This window comes from Buteo buteo, chromosome 16 (genome assembly GCF_964188355.1).
Source record: "Buteo buteo chromosome 16, bButBut1.hap1.1, whole genome shotgun sequence".
Classification (NCBI taxonomy): domain Eukaryota; kingdom Metazoa; phylum Chordata; class Aves; order Accipitriformes; family Accipitridae; genus Buteo; species Buteo buteo.
Genome location: NC_134186.1, coordinates 13418144 through 13440099, shown reverse-complemented (window position 1 = coordinate 13440099; position 21956 = coordinate 13418144). Strand labels below are relative to the sequence as shown.

Here is a 21956-nt window from a genome sequence, read left to right as displayed (position 1 = left end):
GACTCTGGCTAATCACTCTCCTTTCTTGCTAAGGATGACTTCTTCTCCTAGTCTTCAGTGACAGGAGACCCAAACCCATGGCCCACCCTCAGCCTCCTTTTATCTCATCTTGGACATCTCAATCTGCGGTGCCCAGAACCGTTGGGCATGTCAGTAAAGCAGTCTGATTTCTCCTGGTTGTCCTCACTGTTGACATATGAGAATGTAAGGTGCCTTAGAAACCGGGGTACCTTTGTAATGCTGTAGGCACAGCACCTGAACCATGCACCTCAAATCTCCATTCTGCTCACCTTGTCATTTGTGGAATAATTGTGAAATAAGCCAAAGGAGCATCACAGGGTGTCTTGATTGGGCTGGGATTAGGTGACCTCTCCTCTCTGTGGATTATAGATGGAGAGGAAGGGAAAAGTCATGTAAATGTCCCCTTCCCTGAAGGTATCTGCTTGGCTTAGCTCCCCGGCAGCATTGCTAACATTCACCCTGGCCCACGACCACTGCATTTCTGCAGCTATTTACATTCCTCTGCCTTTGCTGAAGCTCACATCCCTGCCTGCAAGGTCCAGGCTGGCCCAAGCTTTCCTGTTCTTCCCCCTTTCCCTGGAAAGCTTTCCGGCCCATTGCCACGTGTTGGTGGCCACCCACGAGCCGCTTTGATCAGCTCAGATGGGCAGCGCCGTCAGGGGATTTTGCAGTCTGCCCAGATGCTTCCACAGCCGCTGCAGTAGCAGAGGTTTTTCTCTCTGAGCCCTGGGCATCCCCTGGTCGTTTCAGGGCACCTTTCAGGTGTTGCTTTTATTTCAGGTCCCGCTTTGCGGCTTTGTTTTGCGAACGCTGTCTTGCTCCTTGCAAATTTAACGGGAACCCACGACTGTGATTTCTCTCCCGAACTGCACCGATGACCACGGAGGTCAGACAAATGCAAGAGGCGGTGGGCTATTTTTATTGCATTTCCAGTGGTTTCAGGTGACGCTTTGCTGCGGCCCCATCCACTTTCAAACCCAAATGCTTCCTGGGATGCTGTGTTTTTGCAAGCCCCTTGGTGGTCCAGTGCTGTGGTCCAGAGGCTTTCCTCTCCCTCTCTTTCTGCCTCCCCATCCTCAGGTTAGCTGTGTCCTTGGCGTTGCTGGTCCTCCTCCTGCTCTCCTTCGCAGGCCCTCCTTGCAGGCAATGCCAGGGGCTGGAGTTTGGGGTGGAGGCAGCTATTGTTCCAGCTATCTGCAGTGTAATGTTCCTTATGACTGTATTAAATGAAGGGCGGAGGTCACACATCCCTAGTTTAAATAAGGTTTAGGCTGACCTTTAACAATATTACACTCGTGGATCCTCTCATAACTCACTGAATAAACTCCCAGAGGGCTTTACCACCTCCCTCTTTTCTTCCTACTGTAAGGATGCCCGAGGCTTAATGTGCTTCTCTCCAATTTCGCTTTGATTTCTAATCCTATCCCCTTCTCCCCCCCGCCCCAAATACAGATATGTTCACTCCTTTAAAGGTGGGGGGAAAGAACCTGTTCCTTTTCTCTTCTGGGTGACAGCTCTTTCTTTTGTGTCTCTTTCTTCCCTTCCCCGCCCCCCTCCTCTTTCTTGACACAATGCACTATTTATTTGCACTGAAGGATAACTAAGAAGCAATTAAAAGATCAAAAGGCACAAACACAAGTAGATCCAGTGGCAACTTGTGGGGTTTATTTTGCTGCTGCTGCTGCTGCTGAAGCTTCACCAAACTGCTGCCTTGTTTTTCCCCCAGCCGGAGAGACACCTCTCTTACTGGGTCGCCTCTTCCTCCGAGCAGACTTTTTTATGATCGCTATTTTTCACCCCCATTGTTTGCTATTGCAGTTGTTTACTGGAAAAATCACTTGTTTTTCTCAGGGAGATTAACCCTCCAAGCTTTCTTTTGTCTACTCTCAGGAGGTCCTTGTGGTGAGCTGGGGGAAGGGAAGGGAGCTGGGCTCCTTCAGCTATTAACAGTAGCTTACAGCCCTGCTTACCCCCCTGCCAAGGTTGGGTCCTTTCCTTTGATGGGGTTTTGCTTTTGCAGGGAGGAGAGGTGGTTGCTCTTTGTTAAGGAGACCGGCTCTGCTGAGCGGTTTGCGGGGACCCACGATTGGGATTTACCAAGTCCCGGGCTTCTAGGAGAAACTCCTAAAGCCCAAGGTAAGCACCAATGGAGATGCCTCTTTTTAGGAGAAGTCTGGAGCCCTGACACACGCTGGCAGACACTCAGTCTCTTTGACAGCCAGGCCACTTCTTTACCTGCATAAATATCAGCATAGGTGCTGAGATTTGCTGCCCGTGTTTGAGTCTGGTGTGCACAGAACCGCTTCCTCAGCATCACCTCTCTCTCCCAGGTGTGCCAATGTTTCTGTCAAAGCCCGCAGCCCTGACACCAGGTCTGCTGGGTGTGATACGCAGCAACGCAGCCCAGGGAAGGACAGCCCAGAGGACAGCTCAGAGAACAGAAGGATGCAGGGGAGGGAAGGATGTCTGAAGCCTAAAGAGAAAGGACAAGTCCTGCCCGCGTTTTCTTGGGCATGTTTAGGGCAATTCCAACTGTTCGGAGATGCACCAAGCCCCCCATCCTTGAAAGAAAAAAGTGCAAACTTGAAAAAAAAAGAGAAAAAAAAAAAGTTTGCTTTACTGAGTGCTGGGGTGAGGGCTGCTGCATCCTTGCCCTTTCACACCACTCCCTATGGCGAGCGCTGCCCGAGACGGACCAACCTGCTGCCCGCTCTCAGGCGGCTCTGCTCCTCTCCGCTCCAAGGAGGGTGCGTGCCCGCAGCGCAACTTGGGCTGCGTGCCCCCGCAAGGGGCTCCGGGAGCCAGCGGGGTCCCTTCCCCTGGGGCAGCCGCTTCCCCGGAGGGGCGGACTTGGCGGGCAGGTCTTTCTTTGGGAGAAGGCGAGTTTTGCTCAATGCAGCACAACGCGACTGCCATGCAGCACTGGCAGGGCAGCGGGAGCGCGTTCAGCCTGCGCGCTGCTGTACACGCACGGCGAAGCCTGGGAAAAACTCCCTTTGGCTTAAAGGCAGCCGTGCTCGCTTGCAGGAGCCCGTGGGAAGCAGAGGCGACCTGGCGAGCAGGAACCGCTCCAGGAAGGTGCTCTGCGGGGTGCAAAACCCCAGTGCCGCTGCCCTGCGGAGGGGGAGCGTCCATGTTGTCCGCACGGACGTGCCCGGGTGGACGCGGGGGCTCGATTCTGCTGAGGAGGGGGCTCGCCCGCCCGCCCCGGGGCACCTAACGTGGGGACAGGGCAAGCGGGAGACCGCGGGGTCCCCACCGGGGGGCCGTGCGGCCGGCGCTCCTGGAACGCCCGTGCCTTTGTCGGGGAGCCCTGCGGAGCAGTTTGGGGGCCAGAGCGGGGTAAGGCGGCCGGCACGGACACCTGTGCCCCGGGCACACCTAGAGAGAGCCCCGAAAGCGGGGCGGGCGGCGCAATCTCCCGCTGCTCCCGCTCCCCCCCCCCCCAGGGCTTGGGGCTCGCCATCCGGCAGCGAGAGGCGCTCAGGGGGTGCCCCCCCAGCATTTTGGGCAGGGGCTCGGGGCGTGGGCCCCACCTCCTCCCCTCACCTGCGGGGGGGGGGGATGCGCGCAGCCCCCCTTTGCCCCCCCCCCCCCCCGGGGCAGGCCGGGGTGGGTCAAAGCCCCCACCCGGGAGCAGCCCGCGAAGGAACCGTGCGGCAGAAACTTTCTGTCCCCTCTTCCCTCCCCGAGCTGGACTCCGGAGGGTTACGAGGGAGAAGGAGGGAAGAAAGGAAGGGAGGGAGGGAAGAGAGGGGGTTAGACCGCTCTGCAACATTATTGGCTGCGTGGCCGGGCTGGTGCTCGCTGGGGAAGTCAGAGCATGCCCATTGGGGGGGTATAAAAGGGGGGCAGCCGGAGCGCCCTGCCTGTCTCCTCGCTCGTGGGGCAGCCAGCCGGGAGCAGCGGGCAGTCAGGCAGCCGGCCCCTCCGCCCCGGCCAGGGGGACGCAGTCAGTAAACACAAAAGTGAGAGCCACCCAAGGGGCAGCCAAAGCAGGAGGAGAGAAAGAGAAGGAAAAAAAAAAAAAGGGGGGGGGGGGACGACGACCAGAAAAGAAAAAAAAGGAAAGAAAAAAAAGGGAAAAAAAAGCAGCAAAGGAAAGCGCTCGCTCGCTCTCTAGACTAACAAAATACCTGATCGTAACAAAATAACATCCTTCAGACAAAATCGAGCAGGGACTTGACATACCGAAAAGGCAAGGCGAGGAGAGCGAGCCAGGGCGCGGGGAAGGCGAGCCAAAGCCGCGATCGCTGCCAGGGCAGGAGAGCAGCATGTCAAGCGCCGGGGCACACACGGATGAGCGCTGCCGGCAGCCTGCCTTCCTCCCCGGCCCGCCGCCGCCGCCGCCGCCGCCGCCGCCAGAAGTTGAGAGTAGCAGCGGCAGCGCCAAGGTAAGCGCCCGCGCCGCTCCGCGCCGCTCCGCGCCGCCCCTCCGCGGGCAGCGGCCGGAGGGCCCCCCCCGCCCCGCGCCGCGCCGCGCCGGGTAGAGCCGTGCCATGCCGCGCCGTGCCATGCCGAGCCGAGCCGCGCCGCGCCGCGCCGGCCCCGCTGCCCGCCCGTCCCCACGCGTGTCGCTAGAGGGACCCCGAGAGCCGGCCCAGCCGCGGACCGGCGGGGCGGCCCGCCGCCCTGGGGTGCGTGGGGGATCCCCGGGGGGCGGGGGGGGCCGTCCCGCGTCCCGGCGGCGGGGACGGCCCGCCGGCTGCCTGCGCGCCCCCCCCCCCCCGCTCCCGCCCCGCACCTCGCGGGGGGCCGTGGGGGGGGATGCTGGCGGCGGGACCGCTTGCGCGCGGTCTGCGCGCCTTTTGCGCGGCCGGGAGGCGGCGGGGAGCCGGCGCTGGGGCGCGGGGGCGGTCCCGCGTGGGGAGCCGCGGAGGGGCGTGCGGGGCCCGGCCGGCGGCAGCGCGGCCGTGCGGGGGCCGGGCCGGGGCTACGCGAGGTCAGGCGGGGCTGCGCGGCCCCCGGCGCTCCCCCCGCCGGCGGGGTCGTGTCGGCGGCGGGGCGCGGGGAGAGGCTGGTAGCGGGGCGGCGAGGGGAAGGGACGGGCAGTTCTCCGGCTTCGGGGACCGGGGAGGTTATTAAACTCTCTTCTGCAAAACACTGCGGTGCGTCGGGTCTCGGAGGGATAAAAATACAGAGAGGAAAAACAAGAAAGCGAAGCCAAAATGGAGTGAGAGTTAATGGTTGGCATGCAGCCTTCGACTTTGTGTGATTTTTTTTATTTTTTTTCCTTCTTCTTCTTCCTTCCCGATTGCTTTTCCCTACAGTAATTGTTTTAAGAGCGCAACTTGGAAAGGTTTTAGCACTCTGTTGAGCAGTAGGGAATTGGGGCACATGAGGAAACTCGGATTTAGCGTAACTGTACCAGCAGATGTGGCTGCCTCGCCTCAAGCCAGTGGTACTTTAGCAGGGTTTCTGATACGCCAGGGCTCGCTCAGGCGGCGGCGAGCAATCAAGTGTAAAAACAAGGTTTGTGTGGGTGGTTTTAAATAGACACCTCGGGAGAACCGCTGCTTTCAACCCTTGAGTCGAGGCTTCCTATACAAAGTCTGTAGTTTTCTTCCAAATGCCGGGACGTGCTTGGGAGGCCAAGGCCTGGTTTTCTTTGGGTTTATTTGTTGTCAGGTTGTGTGTGTGTCTGTGCGTGTGTGTGCGTGCGGTTCTTACTTCGCAGGGTTCAGCGTGTTGGGATTTTTATTCCTCCTCTCGCCTCGATTTAGAGTGGAGTTGAGGAGCCTGGGTCGTGGGGTTTTTTGAGGGTGACTTTGTGCTTAGGACATCTGGAGGAATAAAACTGACTGACACTTCTGATTTGAGCTTCACTGAGCTGTTTTGGACCCAGCTTGACAATTTCAGTGGGGGTGAATGGGTCAGAGCTGTAAATCTTGCTCCATGTTGTCGACACCCACACAAGTTTACTCAGCCTTTCAAAGGGGCTATCCCGGCTCCTGTGAAAATTCATTAAGGGATAAAAGATTTGACACCGCGGGTCCCCTCCCACCGCCGCATGAAATTTGAGAGCCAAAATGTGTCTGCGTGTGTGTCCCAGCGCTTTTTCTGACAGGTGATCCTTTTGCAGCCCAGCTGGAGGGCTGCTGCTTTGACCAGGCAACCCGGAGGTGTCAGTGCATGTCTTCCCATTGATTCCTATAGGCTTCGGCGTGAGCCCAGCTTGCCTCATGGAGCACCAGAGAAAAGCATTTCTGTACTTTTCTTTTTTTAAATAAAGCAAACACAGCAGGTGAGGTCTTATTTTTAGAGGGACCGAGGATTTGGTGTGTTTCCAGCAGTGCATACGAGCACTGTAAGCGGCCCACCCTCTCCCCGCTCGTGTCCTGGGACTGACCTCTCCGATCCTTCTTTGGATTGTCTTTGCTTTTAAAGGCTGCTGTATGTCTTAATGGGGCAAAGAGGTACCGGCCTCCTCGATATTTTTGTGCGAGGGGTCAGGAGAGGTGGGGGGCTCCAGGTGGGGGGGAGGAATCTGCCTTGGGGTTGCAGCCCAGCTCTGAAAGGGTTAAAGCCGCTCTGCCAAGACATAAAGCAAGTTCAACGTGTTGTGGGAATATCACTTGCCAGTAGACTCCAGTCACCACAATTTCTGATTTAACAGCTTAACTTGCTGTTAACTTTCCCTGATATACTCCAGGTTTTGGACGGGAATGCAGAAAGGAGAGAGGAACAATAAAGAAAGGAGTTAAGTGAGGCTACTAAAATGGACTTAAATCCCTTCCCTGGGTCCTGCCAGCTGTCTTTAGAAGAGTTAAGCAAGATTGCATTTCCTTTTTTTTATGCAATAAATCAAATGTTTCTGGGCTGCATACCAAAATTTGTGCAATACGCTCTTACTCCCCAGTGGGGTGAGTAAATGGTACTGAATACCCCATTCACCTTTTTCAGCTTGATTTTTCCACAGCTATGGTAGTTCTTGCGGCGGCACGTATAGACGCAGGGTGCGGGCAGTGCTCCCCTGCCTGCCCTGGCCCCTGTCCCGCAGGCAGAGGAGGCAGGTGTCTCTCCCCGCTTGCGGGCGGAAAGGTGACCCCCGGCATGGGCTGGAGTGGGCTGCTGATGGGGACGAGCAGCGAAGACAAAAAAGTGAGGGCTAAAAATAGCAGCAGCATTGCCAACCTCAGCCATATGAATGTCATGCGAGCCAGGTGCCAAGAATCATGAGGTTTTTTATTTTTTTCAACCCTGAGCTAAACAGCAAAACTCCTGGTCCTGGGTCAGTTTTATTCGCCTGACAGCTCGATGGTCGAAAGTTCTGTGTTTCCAAGCTTGCTTCTTCCAAGCTGTGCGTTGGAAATCTCCTCCTTTCTCGTCTAGATGAAAAGGGAGGCTCTTCCTGCAGCACAGCACGTGGTGGCTCCTCTCCCTTCGGGTACTGCTGGGCACCTCACCCCCTTGCCTCTGCCCAAGATGCAGCCCCTGGGTGGTTTTCGGCTGCCAAGGCACCTGCCTCTCCCCACCGGCCTCCGCTAGCCCTTTGCTACTTGGCACCTCTGGGCGTCGTGGCTCGGCCCCCTGCGCGAGGTTGCCCGTGGGCAGGGGCGGCATTCGCTTGGCGCGTGCCCGTGTCCTGCCCCTTCGGGAAAGCCACGCTCAAAACCAGGTCAGCTCCCCGCTCTCGTGGGGCTGCCCACCGAGAGGATGGATGCTCAGCATCTCTCGCAGGCAATCATCAGTAGCACATCAGTCTGCCCGCTTTTTTTTGGAGGGGCAGAGGGTGATGGAGGCTGGGATGTGCAAACTGGGGTTTTCCCCCCCTGCAGACACCGCTGGGTTTGGGCTGACGACTTTTTGCTGTGCTCCCTTTTAAATGCTGCACTGCTCCACAAAGAAGCTAGTTTTGTTGTTTTTTTTTTTTTCTTTTTGCTGTCCAAATCCAAATTTTGCAGACTGGGCCATCTGTCAATTCCCTCCTACATTTTTCTGTTCATATTAAATTGTAATGAAGGCCAGACTGAAGAAGGAATTAGGTCAGACAGGAGGTTTAGTCTCCGTTTTTGGGGAGCTGTTTGTTGCCCAAGAGAGGCACCGTGGTTTGGTTGGCTCAGCACAAGCCTGGATGCAAGGGATGCCTGAGCTGTCCTCCGAGATTTGGCAACTGGGCCTTTTAGCGCATTGTGGCCTCTTGGCCCCCGACTCCCTAGCAGCTGGACAGAAATCGCCGATCCAGCTGATTCTGCAGCAAATCCTGAAAAATTCCTTTAACGGCCTCGGGCGGGAGGGTGGCTCCGCTGCAGACCTGCCCTCGGTCTCACTCCCGGCACGCCGCAGCCGCTCCGAGAGGACCCTTTCCCTTGGTGTCTCACGGCTGGCTGAGGGCTGCCAAGAAGTGTTCGGGGGTCCCCGGCCATGGGTGCAGCAGCGGGTGCTGCCAGGGGCGAATACGCAGGAGCCCCAAGGCAGCGGCAGGATCCCGCGTGCAGCAGCTCGCGGCCGAGCTGGCTCCAGCGGCAGCCTAGCATAGCGCAGGGACCTGGGGATGTGAGGGAAGGCCAGAGAGGGACATGAAGGATGGAGAGCAAAGCAGACTCTTTCCGGGCAAGGAGAGGCCAGCAGCATGCTCTGATGGCTTGTCTGAGCCTCTCCGGCACTGAGAAGGCTGCTCAGATGCAGGTTATCCAGAGGAGCTTCAGGTGCAATTCCCAGGACGGTCCAGGGCACCTCTGCAACTAAGAAGTTCCTCTTGCATCACCCTCTTGCACACCGCATGGAGTCCGAGCCCTTGTTAAGGAGGAATTTGGTGCTCAGGTTGTTGGGCACCCGGCTTGTCTCACCCTGCTGTTCCCATGGCCCCTGGTTAAAACCCCATCCGGAAGCATTTGAGCTCTCTGTGGGCACATGAGGGGGAATGGCAGCTGGCATGGCTGATTCAACACGCTTTGGCAAGAATGAAACTTTGGTGGGCGTAGCTTCTCTCCTAGTGGAGACGGGACCTTGTCCTTTAGGAAGGTGCCCCACTTGCCTCTCGCTGCCTTACTCCTGTTGTATCTCACACAAGAAAGGCTTTCTAATAAAACCTGAAGGTTTTACCAGCTGTTGGTGTGAATGTACTCCTGTCCCACAGCTGAGGGGGCTGTCCCTGTCCTAATGCTTGCACTAGAAACCGAAAGCAGTGCTGTCCCACATTTCCAGTGGAGAATGAAGGCTTAGAGAGGTTCACACGACTTCGGCTCACAGTGCTGAGCAGGATTTGGCCATGACACCTGAAGCCACGTGCAACCTGTGCAGCCGGCATGGTGCTTGTACTGGGTCGTGGGCTGCGGGCACCCAGCCGTGCCGTGCTGCCCCATTTTGGGGAGCAGCACCTGCTCTGGCAGCCGCGACGGGGTAGCTGCGAGGTCTTCTGCGTGGGTGCTGCCCATCCCTGCTAAGGAGGAGCAGGAGGGGGAAAGGATCGATCGATTGAAAGGTCACTGGGATGCGCGCAGCCGGTGATGGCACCCTGTGAGTCTGTCTAGCCTTTGGGTGAAGCCTGGGGACTTTTCCTCTGCAGGGTCAGTAGGGCCAAAGCAAGAGGGAAGGGCTTACGGGGTTGGGTTGGCTTGCGGCTCCATCAAGCTGGAGACAAACTGCAGCACCGGGTAGTATATAAAGATGCTTTTTCCTTTGCCGCCTGGTTTCTCGTTACATGGCTGCCGGAGGGAGCGGGGAGACGCCAAGGTGACAGAGGTGGGAAGTGCTGGCGGTTGATGCGTGGGCAAAGGGGGACTTCATCGCATCGTACACCTCCACGTTAGCCCGGCTCTGGGTGACAGCATCGGGGAAGTTCCTGTCATCGTGGCTTCAGGGGAGCTTCCTGGCCGCAGTTACGGGGTGCATGGACACCCTAAAAGAGCTCGCAGCGGTGGCAGGGAAGGCTGCCAGGGGCCGCCTTGTGCTTGTGGTGCGGGGTTGCGCAGGAGCGGGTATTTTCCGAGGAGCACAAGGTTTTTTCCACAGAAGGTATCAAGTCTCCCCAGCGTCAGATATCACCCCGCCGACAAAACCTTGCTCTCCCCTTGCTTCAGAGCATCTCACCCCTTTCTTTAGACTGAATGTGGAGGAAAAACTGTGTTTGTCACCCCTGCCACCAAGCAAGCCCCTTCTGGGGGGCTGGCTTTGGGTTGGGGAGGCTGGCAGGCAGCCTGCTTGCTAGCCACAGTGCTCGCAGCCAGCATGAGCCTACCTGGGGAGGGGGGATTATTTGGGTGTCCTGAAGTCCCACGTCAGCGGCTTTGACGGCGGCACTGGCTGGCACACATCTGCTGCCCCAGCAATGAGCTGCTGGTGCTTACCTGTGCCCTGGGGACACCAGCAATCAGGAGCTGGGTGTAAAAAAAAGAGGAAAAAGGGGGGCGGGGGGAGAGGAAAGGGAGTAGGATCATCGGTCTCTTGTCAATTGGAGATCTGGCTGCCGATGCTGTTGCACCAGGGACATGACTTCAGCAGCGAAGGTGATGCTGCGGTCATGCTGGGGAGGCCCAGTAAACACCCGTTGGCCATTTGACAAAAAAATCAAGGTGAAAAGGTATTGGTAGCAAAACACTGCAGCTTGGCAGCACGGTGCAATCACAGTCCGGTGCCATCCCTCTGCTCCTAGCATAATACAGACCAAAGCCCCCCCAGTGTGCCGAAGGGACCGGTGCTACTGGAAAAGCCAGTCCTGGTCCCATCACTTGCTGGTTTGAGCCCAGTTTGTTCCCAGGGCTGCTGCCTCTCTTGTCCAGAGCCCTGAAGGGGTTTTGCCAGCCTTGCTGGTCTCTGCCAGCACGGGCTGAGCAATACAATGGGTATCAAAGCTCATGCCGGCGGGGGACGCCCCCCTCAGCCCACCCAGACCTTGCAGCCTCCGTTTTGGCTTTTCTTGCTGCTGATCCCCGTCCTCCCGCTGCTCAGAAGAGCTCGTGACTTGTAAGCATGGTGCATTTCTAGCAGCGACAATTTGAGCTATGTGCTAGTAAAAAGTTGGTAGCAAGGGTGGCTTTATTGCTGGCAGGACCGTAGCGGGGCCTCGGGGGAGCTGGGCTAATTTCCTGGCTGCGCTGCAGACTTCCCCCGTGACCTTGGGCGAGTCATTTAATCTATCCTGGGCTTCGGCTCCATCTCTGAGCATCCCGGGGGGGTGAGGTAATATTCATTAACTGGTATTATTCTCGGGTTGCTCAGATGCTATGGTGATGAAGGCTGGATGTGAAACCCAGCATCTTGGCTGAGCATTAGCAGGGAGAGGGGATGCTCCGTTTGAGATTTAGCATTGCCCCACGCCAGCTGCTATTTTGCCACACTTCCCCTCTTCATTTTGAGCTGACCTGTCCGGCCACCATCATTATTTGGTTGTATATATACAATGATGAGTGACTATAATGCCTTGACCCATCCATGGGTTCTGCCTCATCCAGTGAGGCAATGGCACCCTCGCTTTACAACTGCAGAAGCTGACACGGAGGTAAAGCTGTTTGCTGGAGCAGAGTCAGGGGAAATCTTTGGGTTAGTTAGCAAATATCCAGGGAGTTTCTTTGTTAATCCTCCGCACCGGCTGATACCCCCTTGGCCCTCCTTGGTGATGCCTCAGGCGTGTTTCCCATGGGACCGCTGTGCTCCTGAGGGATGTCTTCTCGGTCCCGGCTCTCATCAGCAAACACAGCTTGTGCAATCAGCCTCTCGATTGCCCGAACCTCGGCCGTGCGAGTCTCTCGCATGCCCGGGGTGAAGGCTGCTGCGCCCCGGCAAAACCCAGCTTTCCTCAAAAGCAGCTCTAGGACAGGTTGAAACTTCATTTGTTTCTGCTTTGGGGGAACATGCGTCCGGGTAGGGCATGAAAACCTGTCATCAGAAATTAAAAAAAAACCCCCACCTCCCAATAATCATTTGAATGATTTCCCACGTAAAAGCAGGGAAAAATAAAAAAATCACGCTGTTGAAAGAGCAGGGGGAATAAAAGCCTTTCAGAGGTAGGCTGAAGTGGGATTTTCCAATGGAAAAACTGCTTCAATGCAAACCTTGTCTGACCGCAGCGGCTGACCGGTGGGGCGAGTGCAGGGAGCCAGCCTCACACCAGCGGCTGGCTCAGCGCTGCTGGTCCTTCCCTGCAGCATCCTGACATGTCCGGGCGTCAAACCCCAGGCGTGCTGGGGAGGGGAGGGCGCATTGCCTGGGGGAGGTGGCAGAAGGGGTCTCTTGCACCTTGTTAACACTCTGCCTCTGTCCCCAGGTGCAGAGGATGTGTGCGGCGAGGCGGATGCTGCTGCTGCTGCTGGCTTTCCTGGCCTACGCGCTGGATTCGGCTGCGGCGTACGGCACGGCGGAGACCCTCTGCGGCGGGGAACTGGTGGACACGCTGCAGTTCGTCTGTGGGGACAGGGGCTTCTACTTCAGTAAGTGGCGGGCAGCTGCCGGCAGCGGGCAGGATGCTGCGCCCACCCCACGCCTTGCTTCGGCGGAGCCGGGCTGGGAGGGAAAGGAGGGGTTTCCCAGCCCGGTGCTTTTCGTGATTGCCTTGTACCTGGCGGTGGGCGAGGAGAGGAGCGAGAAAAGCGATGTGCCCAGGGTGACGTGCACCCACCTCGCGCCGATTTTGGGGACTGTCTAGTCCCATGGGGAAACTGGGTCCTGCGTTTGATGCTTGGGAAAAGTCAAATATCGCTGGGGAGCCGTAGGTGGTTGGCTCACTGGCGATGTGGGCAAGTCATTAAAATAACGAGGATATCTGCAGCCAGCTCTCTGCTGAGCTTGGGCCCTGGCTTATCTTTAAACCTTGCTGCCTAAGTGTTGCATCCTGAGAGCAGGCAGGGAGCTGAGCGCTGCTCTTTTCTGGGCAGGCTTTGCATGGGTATAGCTGCGGCGTCTAGGCTGCTCCCAAAATACGATTCGTGGCCTCCAGGCTACCTGCTGGTGAACCTGTTGCTAAAGAGTGATGTCTTGCCCTTCTGCAGTGTGGCTAGTGCAAAAAAATGCAGCGTCGCCGTGGTCCGCAGAGTGCAGGTGGCTTCAGGACAGTTGGCTGGAGCAGGCTTTCCGCCAGGACGCTTTGGGGGTCTGGACCATTGGCGTTAGCAGTACAACGGCTTAGCTGGTAAATGGGGAGGAGGAGGAGGAGGAAACCGGTAGCAATGGATGCTCGGTAGTCTATAGGGGAAGGTAACTTGAGAGCGAAGCCTTGTTCTGGTGTTTCGGTCCCCTGGTCTGCTTGGGAGAGGAAGACCCTGTGTCTTGCTGCCCACCGAGGACTGAACCTCAGAGTGACTGACTACAGGAAAGATGCAAAACCAAATGGGGAGGAAGAGGATGGAGATACCAGCTGCACATGGTGCTGTGCATTTGGCAGTCTTGACTCTGCCTTGGGAAAAGGAATTAAAAAGTCACTTCCAAGTAACAGGGTGTTTTTTGGAGCAGTGGAGCCAAAAGCCAGCCTCCCTCTCATCCCAGTCTGCTTGTGCAGGGAACAGGGTGCTGCAGAGTTAGGAGACGACTCTGGATGTCTCTTCCCAACCTGGATGTCCCTTCCCAGCCTGGATGTCAACCCAGAGTTGGCTGATGCTGCCTGCTGAGGTTGGGCAGGGAGAGGCCCAGGGACCCCCCATCCAGCAGCAGCCAGGGTTCGAGCTGTGTAATTTTGGGCAGGCGGTTGGGCTGCCGGTGGCTTTGCAGCTGGCTGGGGGAGATCCCCCTGCCCTGTCCCAGCTGAGCAGCAGGATGTTTTCAAGGCCCCCCCGGGTGTTGCGGGCAGGCAGTGCTTTTGGGGACGCCCTGGGCGAGCTTCCTTCCTCTCGCTGAGCTGAGTGGCGAGGGTTTGCACGTCAGCTGCCCTTCCTCTTCTCGTCTCCCCCTTCCACCTTTCCTCCGCCAATGAGCCCCGTGCCGGAGCTTGGCTGAAGCGGCGGGTCCGGGGCTGGCCTTACCGGTGTGGTGAGGAGGCGAGCTCCTCTCCCGCTCTCGCACCTCTTCCTCTCCCTCTATATATAGAGGAGCATCCGTCTCCCTCCCATGGTTTCTCTTCCCTCCTCCCCCTCTCTGGGGATGAAAGGGAATGGGGCTTTTGTTTTACGGACAAACTGACCTCCTTTCACCTCAAATAACCCAGCAGCCCAGGCCAAAATAAAAACACTTTTGAAGGCAGACAAGTCGCTTGGTGCCAAGTGGCCAGCCTGGTGCTTGCAAGGGGATTCTTGCTTTTGCTTTTTTTGTCCTCTCTCGTCCCCCCTTCTTCTTTTTAAATATTTCTGGAGAGCCCAGGTGCCGGGGATGAAGCAAAGTCCCCCCAGTCCCATATTTTAACCCCTTCAGCATCTGACCAGCCTCTGCCGTGCAGGGCTGAAGACATTCGGGCGATGGCTGTTCTTGATGAAGGGTTTGGACATCCCCAGCGCGCCTCATTTTTTCCCTCTGCCTCCATCAGTTGGTCTCATAAAGTCATTAATTCTCCTGACCAGATTCATCTTCATTCCTAAACCCTACACTATTGTCACCGTATAGTCTCGATAGGGTATCGTTATGTTGCACTATTGCGGGTTTACATCTTAAAACCAGGCCTGGGTTTGTCATGAGCGCTTCACAGCATGGAACGTGCAACCTGATGAGCAGCCTGCGCTAACACAGTCATTCGTATGGGAGGTAAATGACTTGGGCAGCCTTGTCCCGCAGGCACACGTGGGCCCCGTTTGCTGGATGGGCTTGTTGCAAGCATCCGACTGGTAATCTTGGAAAAAAACAAAAATGGTATGAAAATCTGTTATCAGTTTCCTGCTGCAGTGGTGATTTAAGTACTTGTAAGAATGCAGAGCATCGTTTAAGGGACCACTTAGCTAGCGAAGCTAGCTCTGAAATACGGCGCTCTTTGCATCCATGCAAGGGGATGCAGCGTACCGATGGTGTTTCATCCCCCCGGCATCTGGCAACAGGGAAATATGCAACCTAGACTGAGGAGGGCTGCCCGTCTCTCCGCTGGCACGGAGAGCGAGTGCCAGCCCCCAGGTGCCCTTGGAGGCGTCGTGGCTGGCAGGTGCTTGGGGCTGAGCATGTTGAAACTGCTTCCGAGAGCTGGAGCTGCGAAAGAGCTGCACCAACAGGGGCAGGAGCCGGCAGCGCCGGGGCTACCTGGCCACGGGACGCAGGGTGGACCTGGCGACGTGCACCAGCCCTGTGCTGCATCCCAGGGGGGCCTGGGCAAGCTGCAGCTGGAGCCGTGCGTGCTTTGCTCTCCGCCTCTGCCGTGATTCCTCCCTTCCGCCACTATTAAGGCTTTGGGGGCTGGCCCGCAGGTGCTGGCAAGGTGGTGGCATCCCGGCGTGGTTCTGCGGCGGGGTCGGGACCCCGTCTCCCTGCTCCCCGGCACCCACCCCGGGGCCGGCGGCATGGCCCGCAGAGGGATGCCGAGCGCAGCTCCGAGGGAAAAAAGCGGGGCAGGTCGAGAGGAAGCCCGGGCCGCGAAGTTGCTGTCATGCAATGCTGGCAGGGAGGGGAGAAGGGGCTGCAGGGGGAGAGGCATCCGACTTCTCTGTAAACAACAGCTCCTGTTTCCTCCTTTCCAACAGCTGATAAGAATTTAGCTCTTTGCAGCCGCTTGTGCTGACGGGGCACATTCTTGCGCACCCGCCGCTCCTCCGAATAATACTAGGAAAAAGCAGGGGGGAAAGTGCGGTGCCGGGGTGGGGGAGGGCCAGGCCGGGGGCACTGGGACGGGGCCCGGTGCCGCACAAAGGCCCCCTTGTTGCTCCCGACATTCCTGCGACAGGGGCGCGAGGACTGTTTACACCCAAAGTCCCCTTCCACTCGGCTTGCTGCCTGATTGACCGGAGGAGAGGGGACCCGGCCAGGGTGGCACCGGCACCGCGCACCCCTCCCCACGGCATCCGTCCGGCCCCGGTGAGGGTGGGGAGCCCGGAGCGGTGGGGCGGCAATGCCCGGGAAGGGTCCCTCCTGTCCCCCCGCAGCCACAGCGGTGCCACCGCCTCCGGCGTGGAGGCATAGCTGAGCTGCAGGTACGCCGTCTCCGGGTTCTCTGGGGAGTGGGTTTGGCTTTGCACCACTGCCAGGATGCCCAGCTCTCCCTGTCAGGATAGCCGCTGCCAGGCAGGAATAACCCTACGCAGCTGGAGGGCTTTGCGTCATTGGGCTTTGCATCGTTGGGATTCGCATCGCCGGGCTTTGCATCGCCAGGCTTTGCATCGTTGGGCTTTGCATCACCGGGCTCGACCCCGCGGCAGAGCTGTGGGAGGTTTTGGTGGAGCACAATTTGGGGAAAAAGAAAGCGCAGCCGTTCATCGAAGGCCGAGAGGAAGTGCGTTTCCTCGGGAGGAGGCGGTCGTCGGTGCAATGGGAAGTGGCTTGTGCACCCCGGCGGTGCCGCAGCCGGCTGCCCGCGCTGCTCTTCCCTGCGGACAAGGGACGGAGCGGCAGAACCCTCCCTGGGTTTGGCAGTGGCGGTAAAGTGAGATGCCACCCATGGGCAAAAGCCAGGAAATTCAACCTTTAGTCCGTGCGTAAATCGTGTTATGGAACAAACGCTTTTCCCAATCCAGGTCAGCAGCGATATTGCTGTTAACCAGCAATGTCCTGGCGTCTCTTCCCTGGGCTGTTGTCTCCAGGTGCTTTCTGGGACTAAATCCCTGTTTGTTATGTTTGCCTGGTTTTTTTCCCAAAGTAACTCTCCCGCAGAGGATTGTATTGGCATTTGGCGAGATCCCTACGGACAATTATGTAATGGGAAATGTGCCCTATCGGACCGTCGCAGTGGAGCTGGCAGCGGCGCCAGCAAGGGGAACGGCACGCAGCAGCTTTATGCAAGAGCGAAGGGGTAGCGCGTCGGGGCCGGGGGCCACGCGTGTGCCCGCCGGCTGGGCAGGGGCAGCGAGCGGGGAGGCAGGGGCCGTGCCGCCGTGGTGGTCCCAGCCAGGAGCGCACCCTGGCGATGCCACACCTGGGCGTTTGCAAACGTGTGCTGCTGTGACCTTCCCATGCGCTCCCGTACCAGAAAGTGCCCTTGATGGCAAGGCAGTGAAAATGGTCCTGCTTTGCTTATTGTTCCCCCCCCCTCTTCTTTCCAAACAAACACATAGCTGCAAGCGGGCAACTTCTGTTTTCGAGAGGAGACATGTAACCTTTCAAAACCTTAACTTCCCCCTGAACTGTGCATGTTGTCACTTGTGCAACCTTCTGTTCAGCGGGAGTGTGAATGCAGCCCTCTGGGGATGTGCGAGCAAGAGGGGGTGACTTGAATTTTTTCTCTTTTCCTTCCAAACTCTCCTGCTTGTGCTCAGGATGCCTTTCTGGAGCAGCCTAATGCTTCAGCAACCTGCTGCGCATGCAGGTTTGGGCGCTGGGGTCAACAGGTGCTGAGCAGGGGCCATATGTGGTGCGGGATGTCAGGGACAGTGCACGTCTCCCATGGACCTCGCTGGGCGTCACAGGCATATAGAAGAATAGATGCACCTGGCCCCAAGCTGGCTCCTCTCCCCCGTCTCCCTTGGGCATCGCCACCCAGATCGCCTGCTCCAGCATCACTCGTATAGCTGCGGGCACTCAACGCGCCTGCCCTGCCTTTAAAGGGAAGGCCCAATCCAGTGTGCTTGTTGGCCACAAGCATTTATAGAGAGAAAATTAAACTCCTGACAGTGCTCCCTTTGCTGAGCCTTTATCAAGAAGGAACCGTCCTTCTCACCTTCCTGCAGTGCTGGCTAAAGGTTGTGCCTGAATTTTTTCCAGGGAAAAAGAAAAGGAGGGTGGTGGTGCGGGGGGGATGAACATGGAAAAGGGAGCATTTGAAATGACTCCTGAAGGTGGGCTGCATTGTTTGAGTCAGCTGCCCCATCACCCTGCACCCCGATGCCGTGTTTGCTCTCACGGCCTCCGAGCGCGGCAGCAATGCACCAGCGTGGAGCAGAGGGCTCCCTGCCGAGCGAGGAACAGCTGATTTTAACAGAGAGCGGGTGCCCTGCTGCCAGGGCCTTTGCTATTGCAGAGCCCACGGCAAGGCACAGTCTCAGGGTTTTGCATGCCAGCATTGCACACATGGGGCTGCATTGTGCATGCAGGGCTGTGTTGAATATGCAGGTCTGCGTTGCACCTGCGTGTCTGCATTGCACACGTGGGGCTGCATTGCACATGCTGGGCTGCATTGCACATGCATATCTGTGTTGCACACACAAGGCTGCATTGCACATGCATGTTTGCATTACACATATGGGGCTGCTTTTCACATGTGGGTTTGCACTGCATGCACAGAAAGCTCCTGTGCTTTGCACTTTGTTCCGATGCACTTTAGGTGGGCACCCAGGCAAGGCACACCCTGGGGAAATGGGTCATCACCTTACAAACCAGGGCCCTTAAATCTTCACCAAGGCCAAATACCTGAGCGCCTGTTTCATCTGGAGTGCGAAGGGGGATCACAGGTCATGCATGGGGCCAATGTGGACCATTTTGTGTGTTCCCACAGGCCAGCTGGGAGGTGGGGGCTTGGCACGGCATGGTGAGCAGCCTTAGTCTTCGTGCTTCCACCATTTGCTCTCAGTTTTTCCCATGCCCAAATTCTTCTGGCCAGGATGTGGTACTGGATCCTGATTGCAAGTCCCACTGATGCTGGGCTCTGCTCCCCTTCCTCAGAACACCTTGCACTGGGAAGAGGTGCTCATGGCAGCGTGCAGAGCCCTGGCTGCAAACCCCACAACAGCACCAGCGCATAACATGCCACATGCAAAAGTGCGGAGAAAATCCTTTCATTTTGGGCCGGTGTATGTTTTGGAAGTTGCAATTCCCAAGCAAATTTGTTTTGCATCAGAAATTCAAATTTGCCCACCTCTTATTTCAAGAGGGGGAGAAAAAGCAGTAAAACTGATGTAAGCTTTTCCTCTGGAGCGCTTTGGCCGTCGTTAAGTGGTGATGTGAAATGCGCTCGGTTGTTGCTGCACTGGACATGCGCTTTTGCATCCTTCTGCAGGCAGAAACAGAAGAGGAACCCTTATTAAAAGATAAAGTTTAATGGCTATTCTTGGCGGGTGCGGGAGCCTGTATTCTTTCTGCAGCTGTCTCAGAGCTGCCCCATCTGGTAAAATTTAGCCACCTTGGTTCGCTTCACCTGCCTGAGCATCGACCCGATGGAGGAAGGTTGGCAGCCACAACGCTGCGCTGCTTCTTTCTAATAAAACTCGCTCGTCAGGATCAACATTGGAGACTGTCGCAGTAATAGGTGCAGTGCTGGTGGCCGGGCTGGGCTTGAGCTTCCTCGCTTTAACTGCGCCCAAAAGGGCTGCCCACGCCGGAGGTATGGGAGGGGAATAAATCACCACCATATATAGTGTCTTTAATTAGTGCCACGCGCATGCGGGGAGACCTGTTAGCATCAACAGCATTTGTCTGGGAAAGTCTTAACGTGAAACTCGGCCAGTTTGCGGGTGCGTGTCGGCCGGTTTGAGAGAAGCACGGCTATTTTTGAAGCGTGTGGGATCCCCCGGTCTCCGGTGGCTGGTGGAGGGGTGCCTGCAAAGGGATCGTGCCATGGAGGTGGAGAGAGGACCAGTCCAGGTTGGTGGTTAACTCCTGGGTCTTCGCTGTTGCAGGTAGACCGGTGGGACGAAATAACCGGCGGATCAACCGGGGAATCGTGGAGGAGTGCTGCTTTCGGAGCTGTGACCTTGCTCTGCTGGAAACCTACTGCGCCAAGTCCGTCAAGTCTGAGCGCGACCTCTCCGCCACCTCCCTGGCGGGCCTGCCGGCACTCAGCAAGGTAGGCGGGCTGCGCCGGGATGGCGGCCCTTCTCCGAAATAGAGAGCGAGAGGAAAGACGGGAAGGCCGTGGGTGGGAGGGGACAAACCCCAGCTGCAAGGTCTGTTGGTTCTGCAGGGCCTTCGAGAGACGGCCGCTGCTGGCAACTCATGCCAAATACCCTGCAGAAAGTCAGCTTTCAATGAGGTGGGGGACCAGAGGTGGGCTGGGTCGTAGAATCTTAGAGTAGTTTGGGTTGGAAAGGACCTTTAAAGGTCGTTTAGTCCAACCGCCCTGCAGCGAACAGGGACATCTTCCACTAGATGAGGTTGCTCAGAGCCCCGTCCAACCCGACCTTGGACGTTTCCAGGGACGGGGCAGTGTTTCCGTGGGACGGACGGAGCTCAAAGAGGGGAACCCCCGTCCGGAGGGCGCGCAGGCTTGCGGCGAAGCTAACGTTGCTGTCCCGTCCCCTTGCAGGAGAGCTTCCAGAAGCCCTCGCATGCCAAGTACTCCAAGTACGACGTGTGGCAGAAGAAGAGCTCCCAGCGGCTGCAGCGGGAGGTGCCCGGCATCCTGCGGGCTCGCCAGTACCGGTGGCAGGCGGAGGGGCTGCAAGCGGCCGAGGAAGCCAAGGCGCTGCACCGTCCCCTCATCTCCCTGCCCAGCCAGAGGCCCCCAGCGGCCCGAGCCTCCCCCGAAACGGCTGGCCCCCAGAAATGAACCCTGAGCAGCCGTCTCGATTTTTGATCTCCCGGGGGAGGGCGGGAGGACTGGCGAGCCCCGGCCCCCGAGCCCCTCCGTCCCCGGGGCCGCCGAGCCGAGGAGCGGGGCGGCGGGGGACCCTCACGCCGCTCCGGCCCCAACCAAACAACTGACACAGCAAGGAGGGGATGGCGGCGGCGGCGGCGGCGGCGGCGAGCAGCGCCGCTCCTGCGGCATCGTCCTTTCGGGGTGGGGGGGAGGGTTGTTGCGTTTCCCAGGCCTGTTTCGTTCCCCCGCACCCCCAGTATTTCCAAGCCTGTACTTGCAAAGGGACAGTTTGGCACTTGAACTTTTTGCTGCCGGGCGCTGCGTGACATCCCCAGTGCCAACGCCAGAAGACAAAAGAAAGAGCAAGAGGGAAAAAGGATATGAAGTTAAAATTTTCCTTAATCTTTTTTTTTTTTTTCTCGAGAAGAAGAGTCCATTCCGTGTCTTTCTTGACAATAAAGTGAAAAAAAATAAAACGAAATGGGGAGAAATATTGAGGGATATATTTTTTTCGCCTCATTCCCACCCCACTTTCTTCTTCTTTTTTGTTTTTTTTTTCTTTTGGTTTGCTTATTTTTATAACTTTCTTTTGCACCTTTAAAAGAAAAATGTACCTGAGAAGAAGTTCCAAGGAGCCCCCATCTGCATTTTTGTGTGTGTGCTTCATTACAAGATTCCAAATCGACTTGCACCTTTTTGAAATCATCGATGACGTGAGAAAGAGAGGAAGAGGAGAGAGAAAGCGAGAAAGAGAGAAGAAAAAGGAAAGGAGAAAGAAGAAAAAAAAAGAAAAAAGTGAGCTGATGCTCACTTTAAATGGAGGAGGCGTCTGCATTGCACATTTGCCACGGATTTAGTTGATTTATATATATAATATATTATATAACTTTTTTGGCAAAAAAAGCACTATTTTTATGGGACATTTTGTGTAGTATCTGAAGAGGGATTGTAATGTTTAAAATGTGTTATGGTGCTAAAGTAAGTTGGAAGGGAAAAAACCCAGAAATAGCAAGGGAGGGTGGGGAGGGAAGGACAAGATAGCGAATACTGAACTTGAAATTTTAGCTTTTCGTTTTAGGAAAAGTGTGATAAATGTGTTTCTTTTCTCTTCTGAAATATAGCTTGGTCATGACCATATGAGCTAGTTGGCTGTTACTCATGTACACAGATGCACGCACACACAGAAATACATCGACACGCATCCTTTTTTTTTTTTTTTAGGGAAAAAAAAACCAACAAAAAACAAAACCACCACAATTTAGACTAAAAGGGAACTGTTCTAGAGACAAACTATTCTGAATGGTGAAGGTGTTGCCAGCTACAACTCGAGGGCCTGCTTCTGCACGGACCCCCGGCGGAGCTTGGCTTCCCGAGCCACGGGGGCCCTACCGCTTCCTCCCCACCCTGACGGCTCGCTCGCGCGCCCATGCTCCGGCGAGCGGGTGGGCAGGCGGCCCTCACCGCCGAGCCCCTGCAGAAGCACCGGCTCCGC

General features: G+C 56.9%; 1 protein-coding gene across 1 annotated transcript; it reads left to right on the top strand.

The window, feature by feature from the left end:
* The first annotated feature begins 3706 nt into the window (after positions 1-3706).
* IGF2 (insulin like growth factor 2) lies at positions 3707-21073 on the top strand. Its single transcript, XM_075047909.1, has 4 exons — positions 3707-4415; positions 12227-12389; positions 19566-19732; positions 20192-21073. Exons 1-4 carry the CDS (start codon positions 4296-4298, stop codon positions 20432-20434), a joined length of 693 nt encoding a protein of 230 aa, XP_074904010.1. The 5' UTR covers positions 3707-4295; the 3' UTR covers positions 20435-21073.
* The last annotated feature ends 883 nt before the right edge of the window (positions 21074-21956 follow it).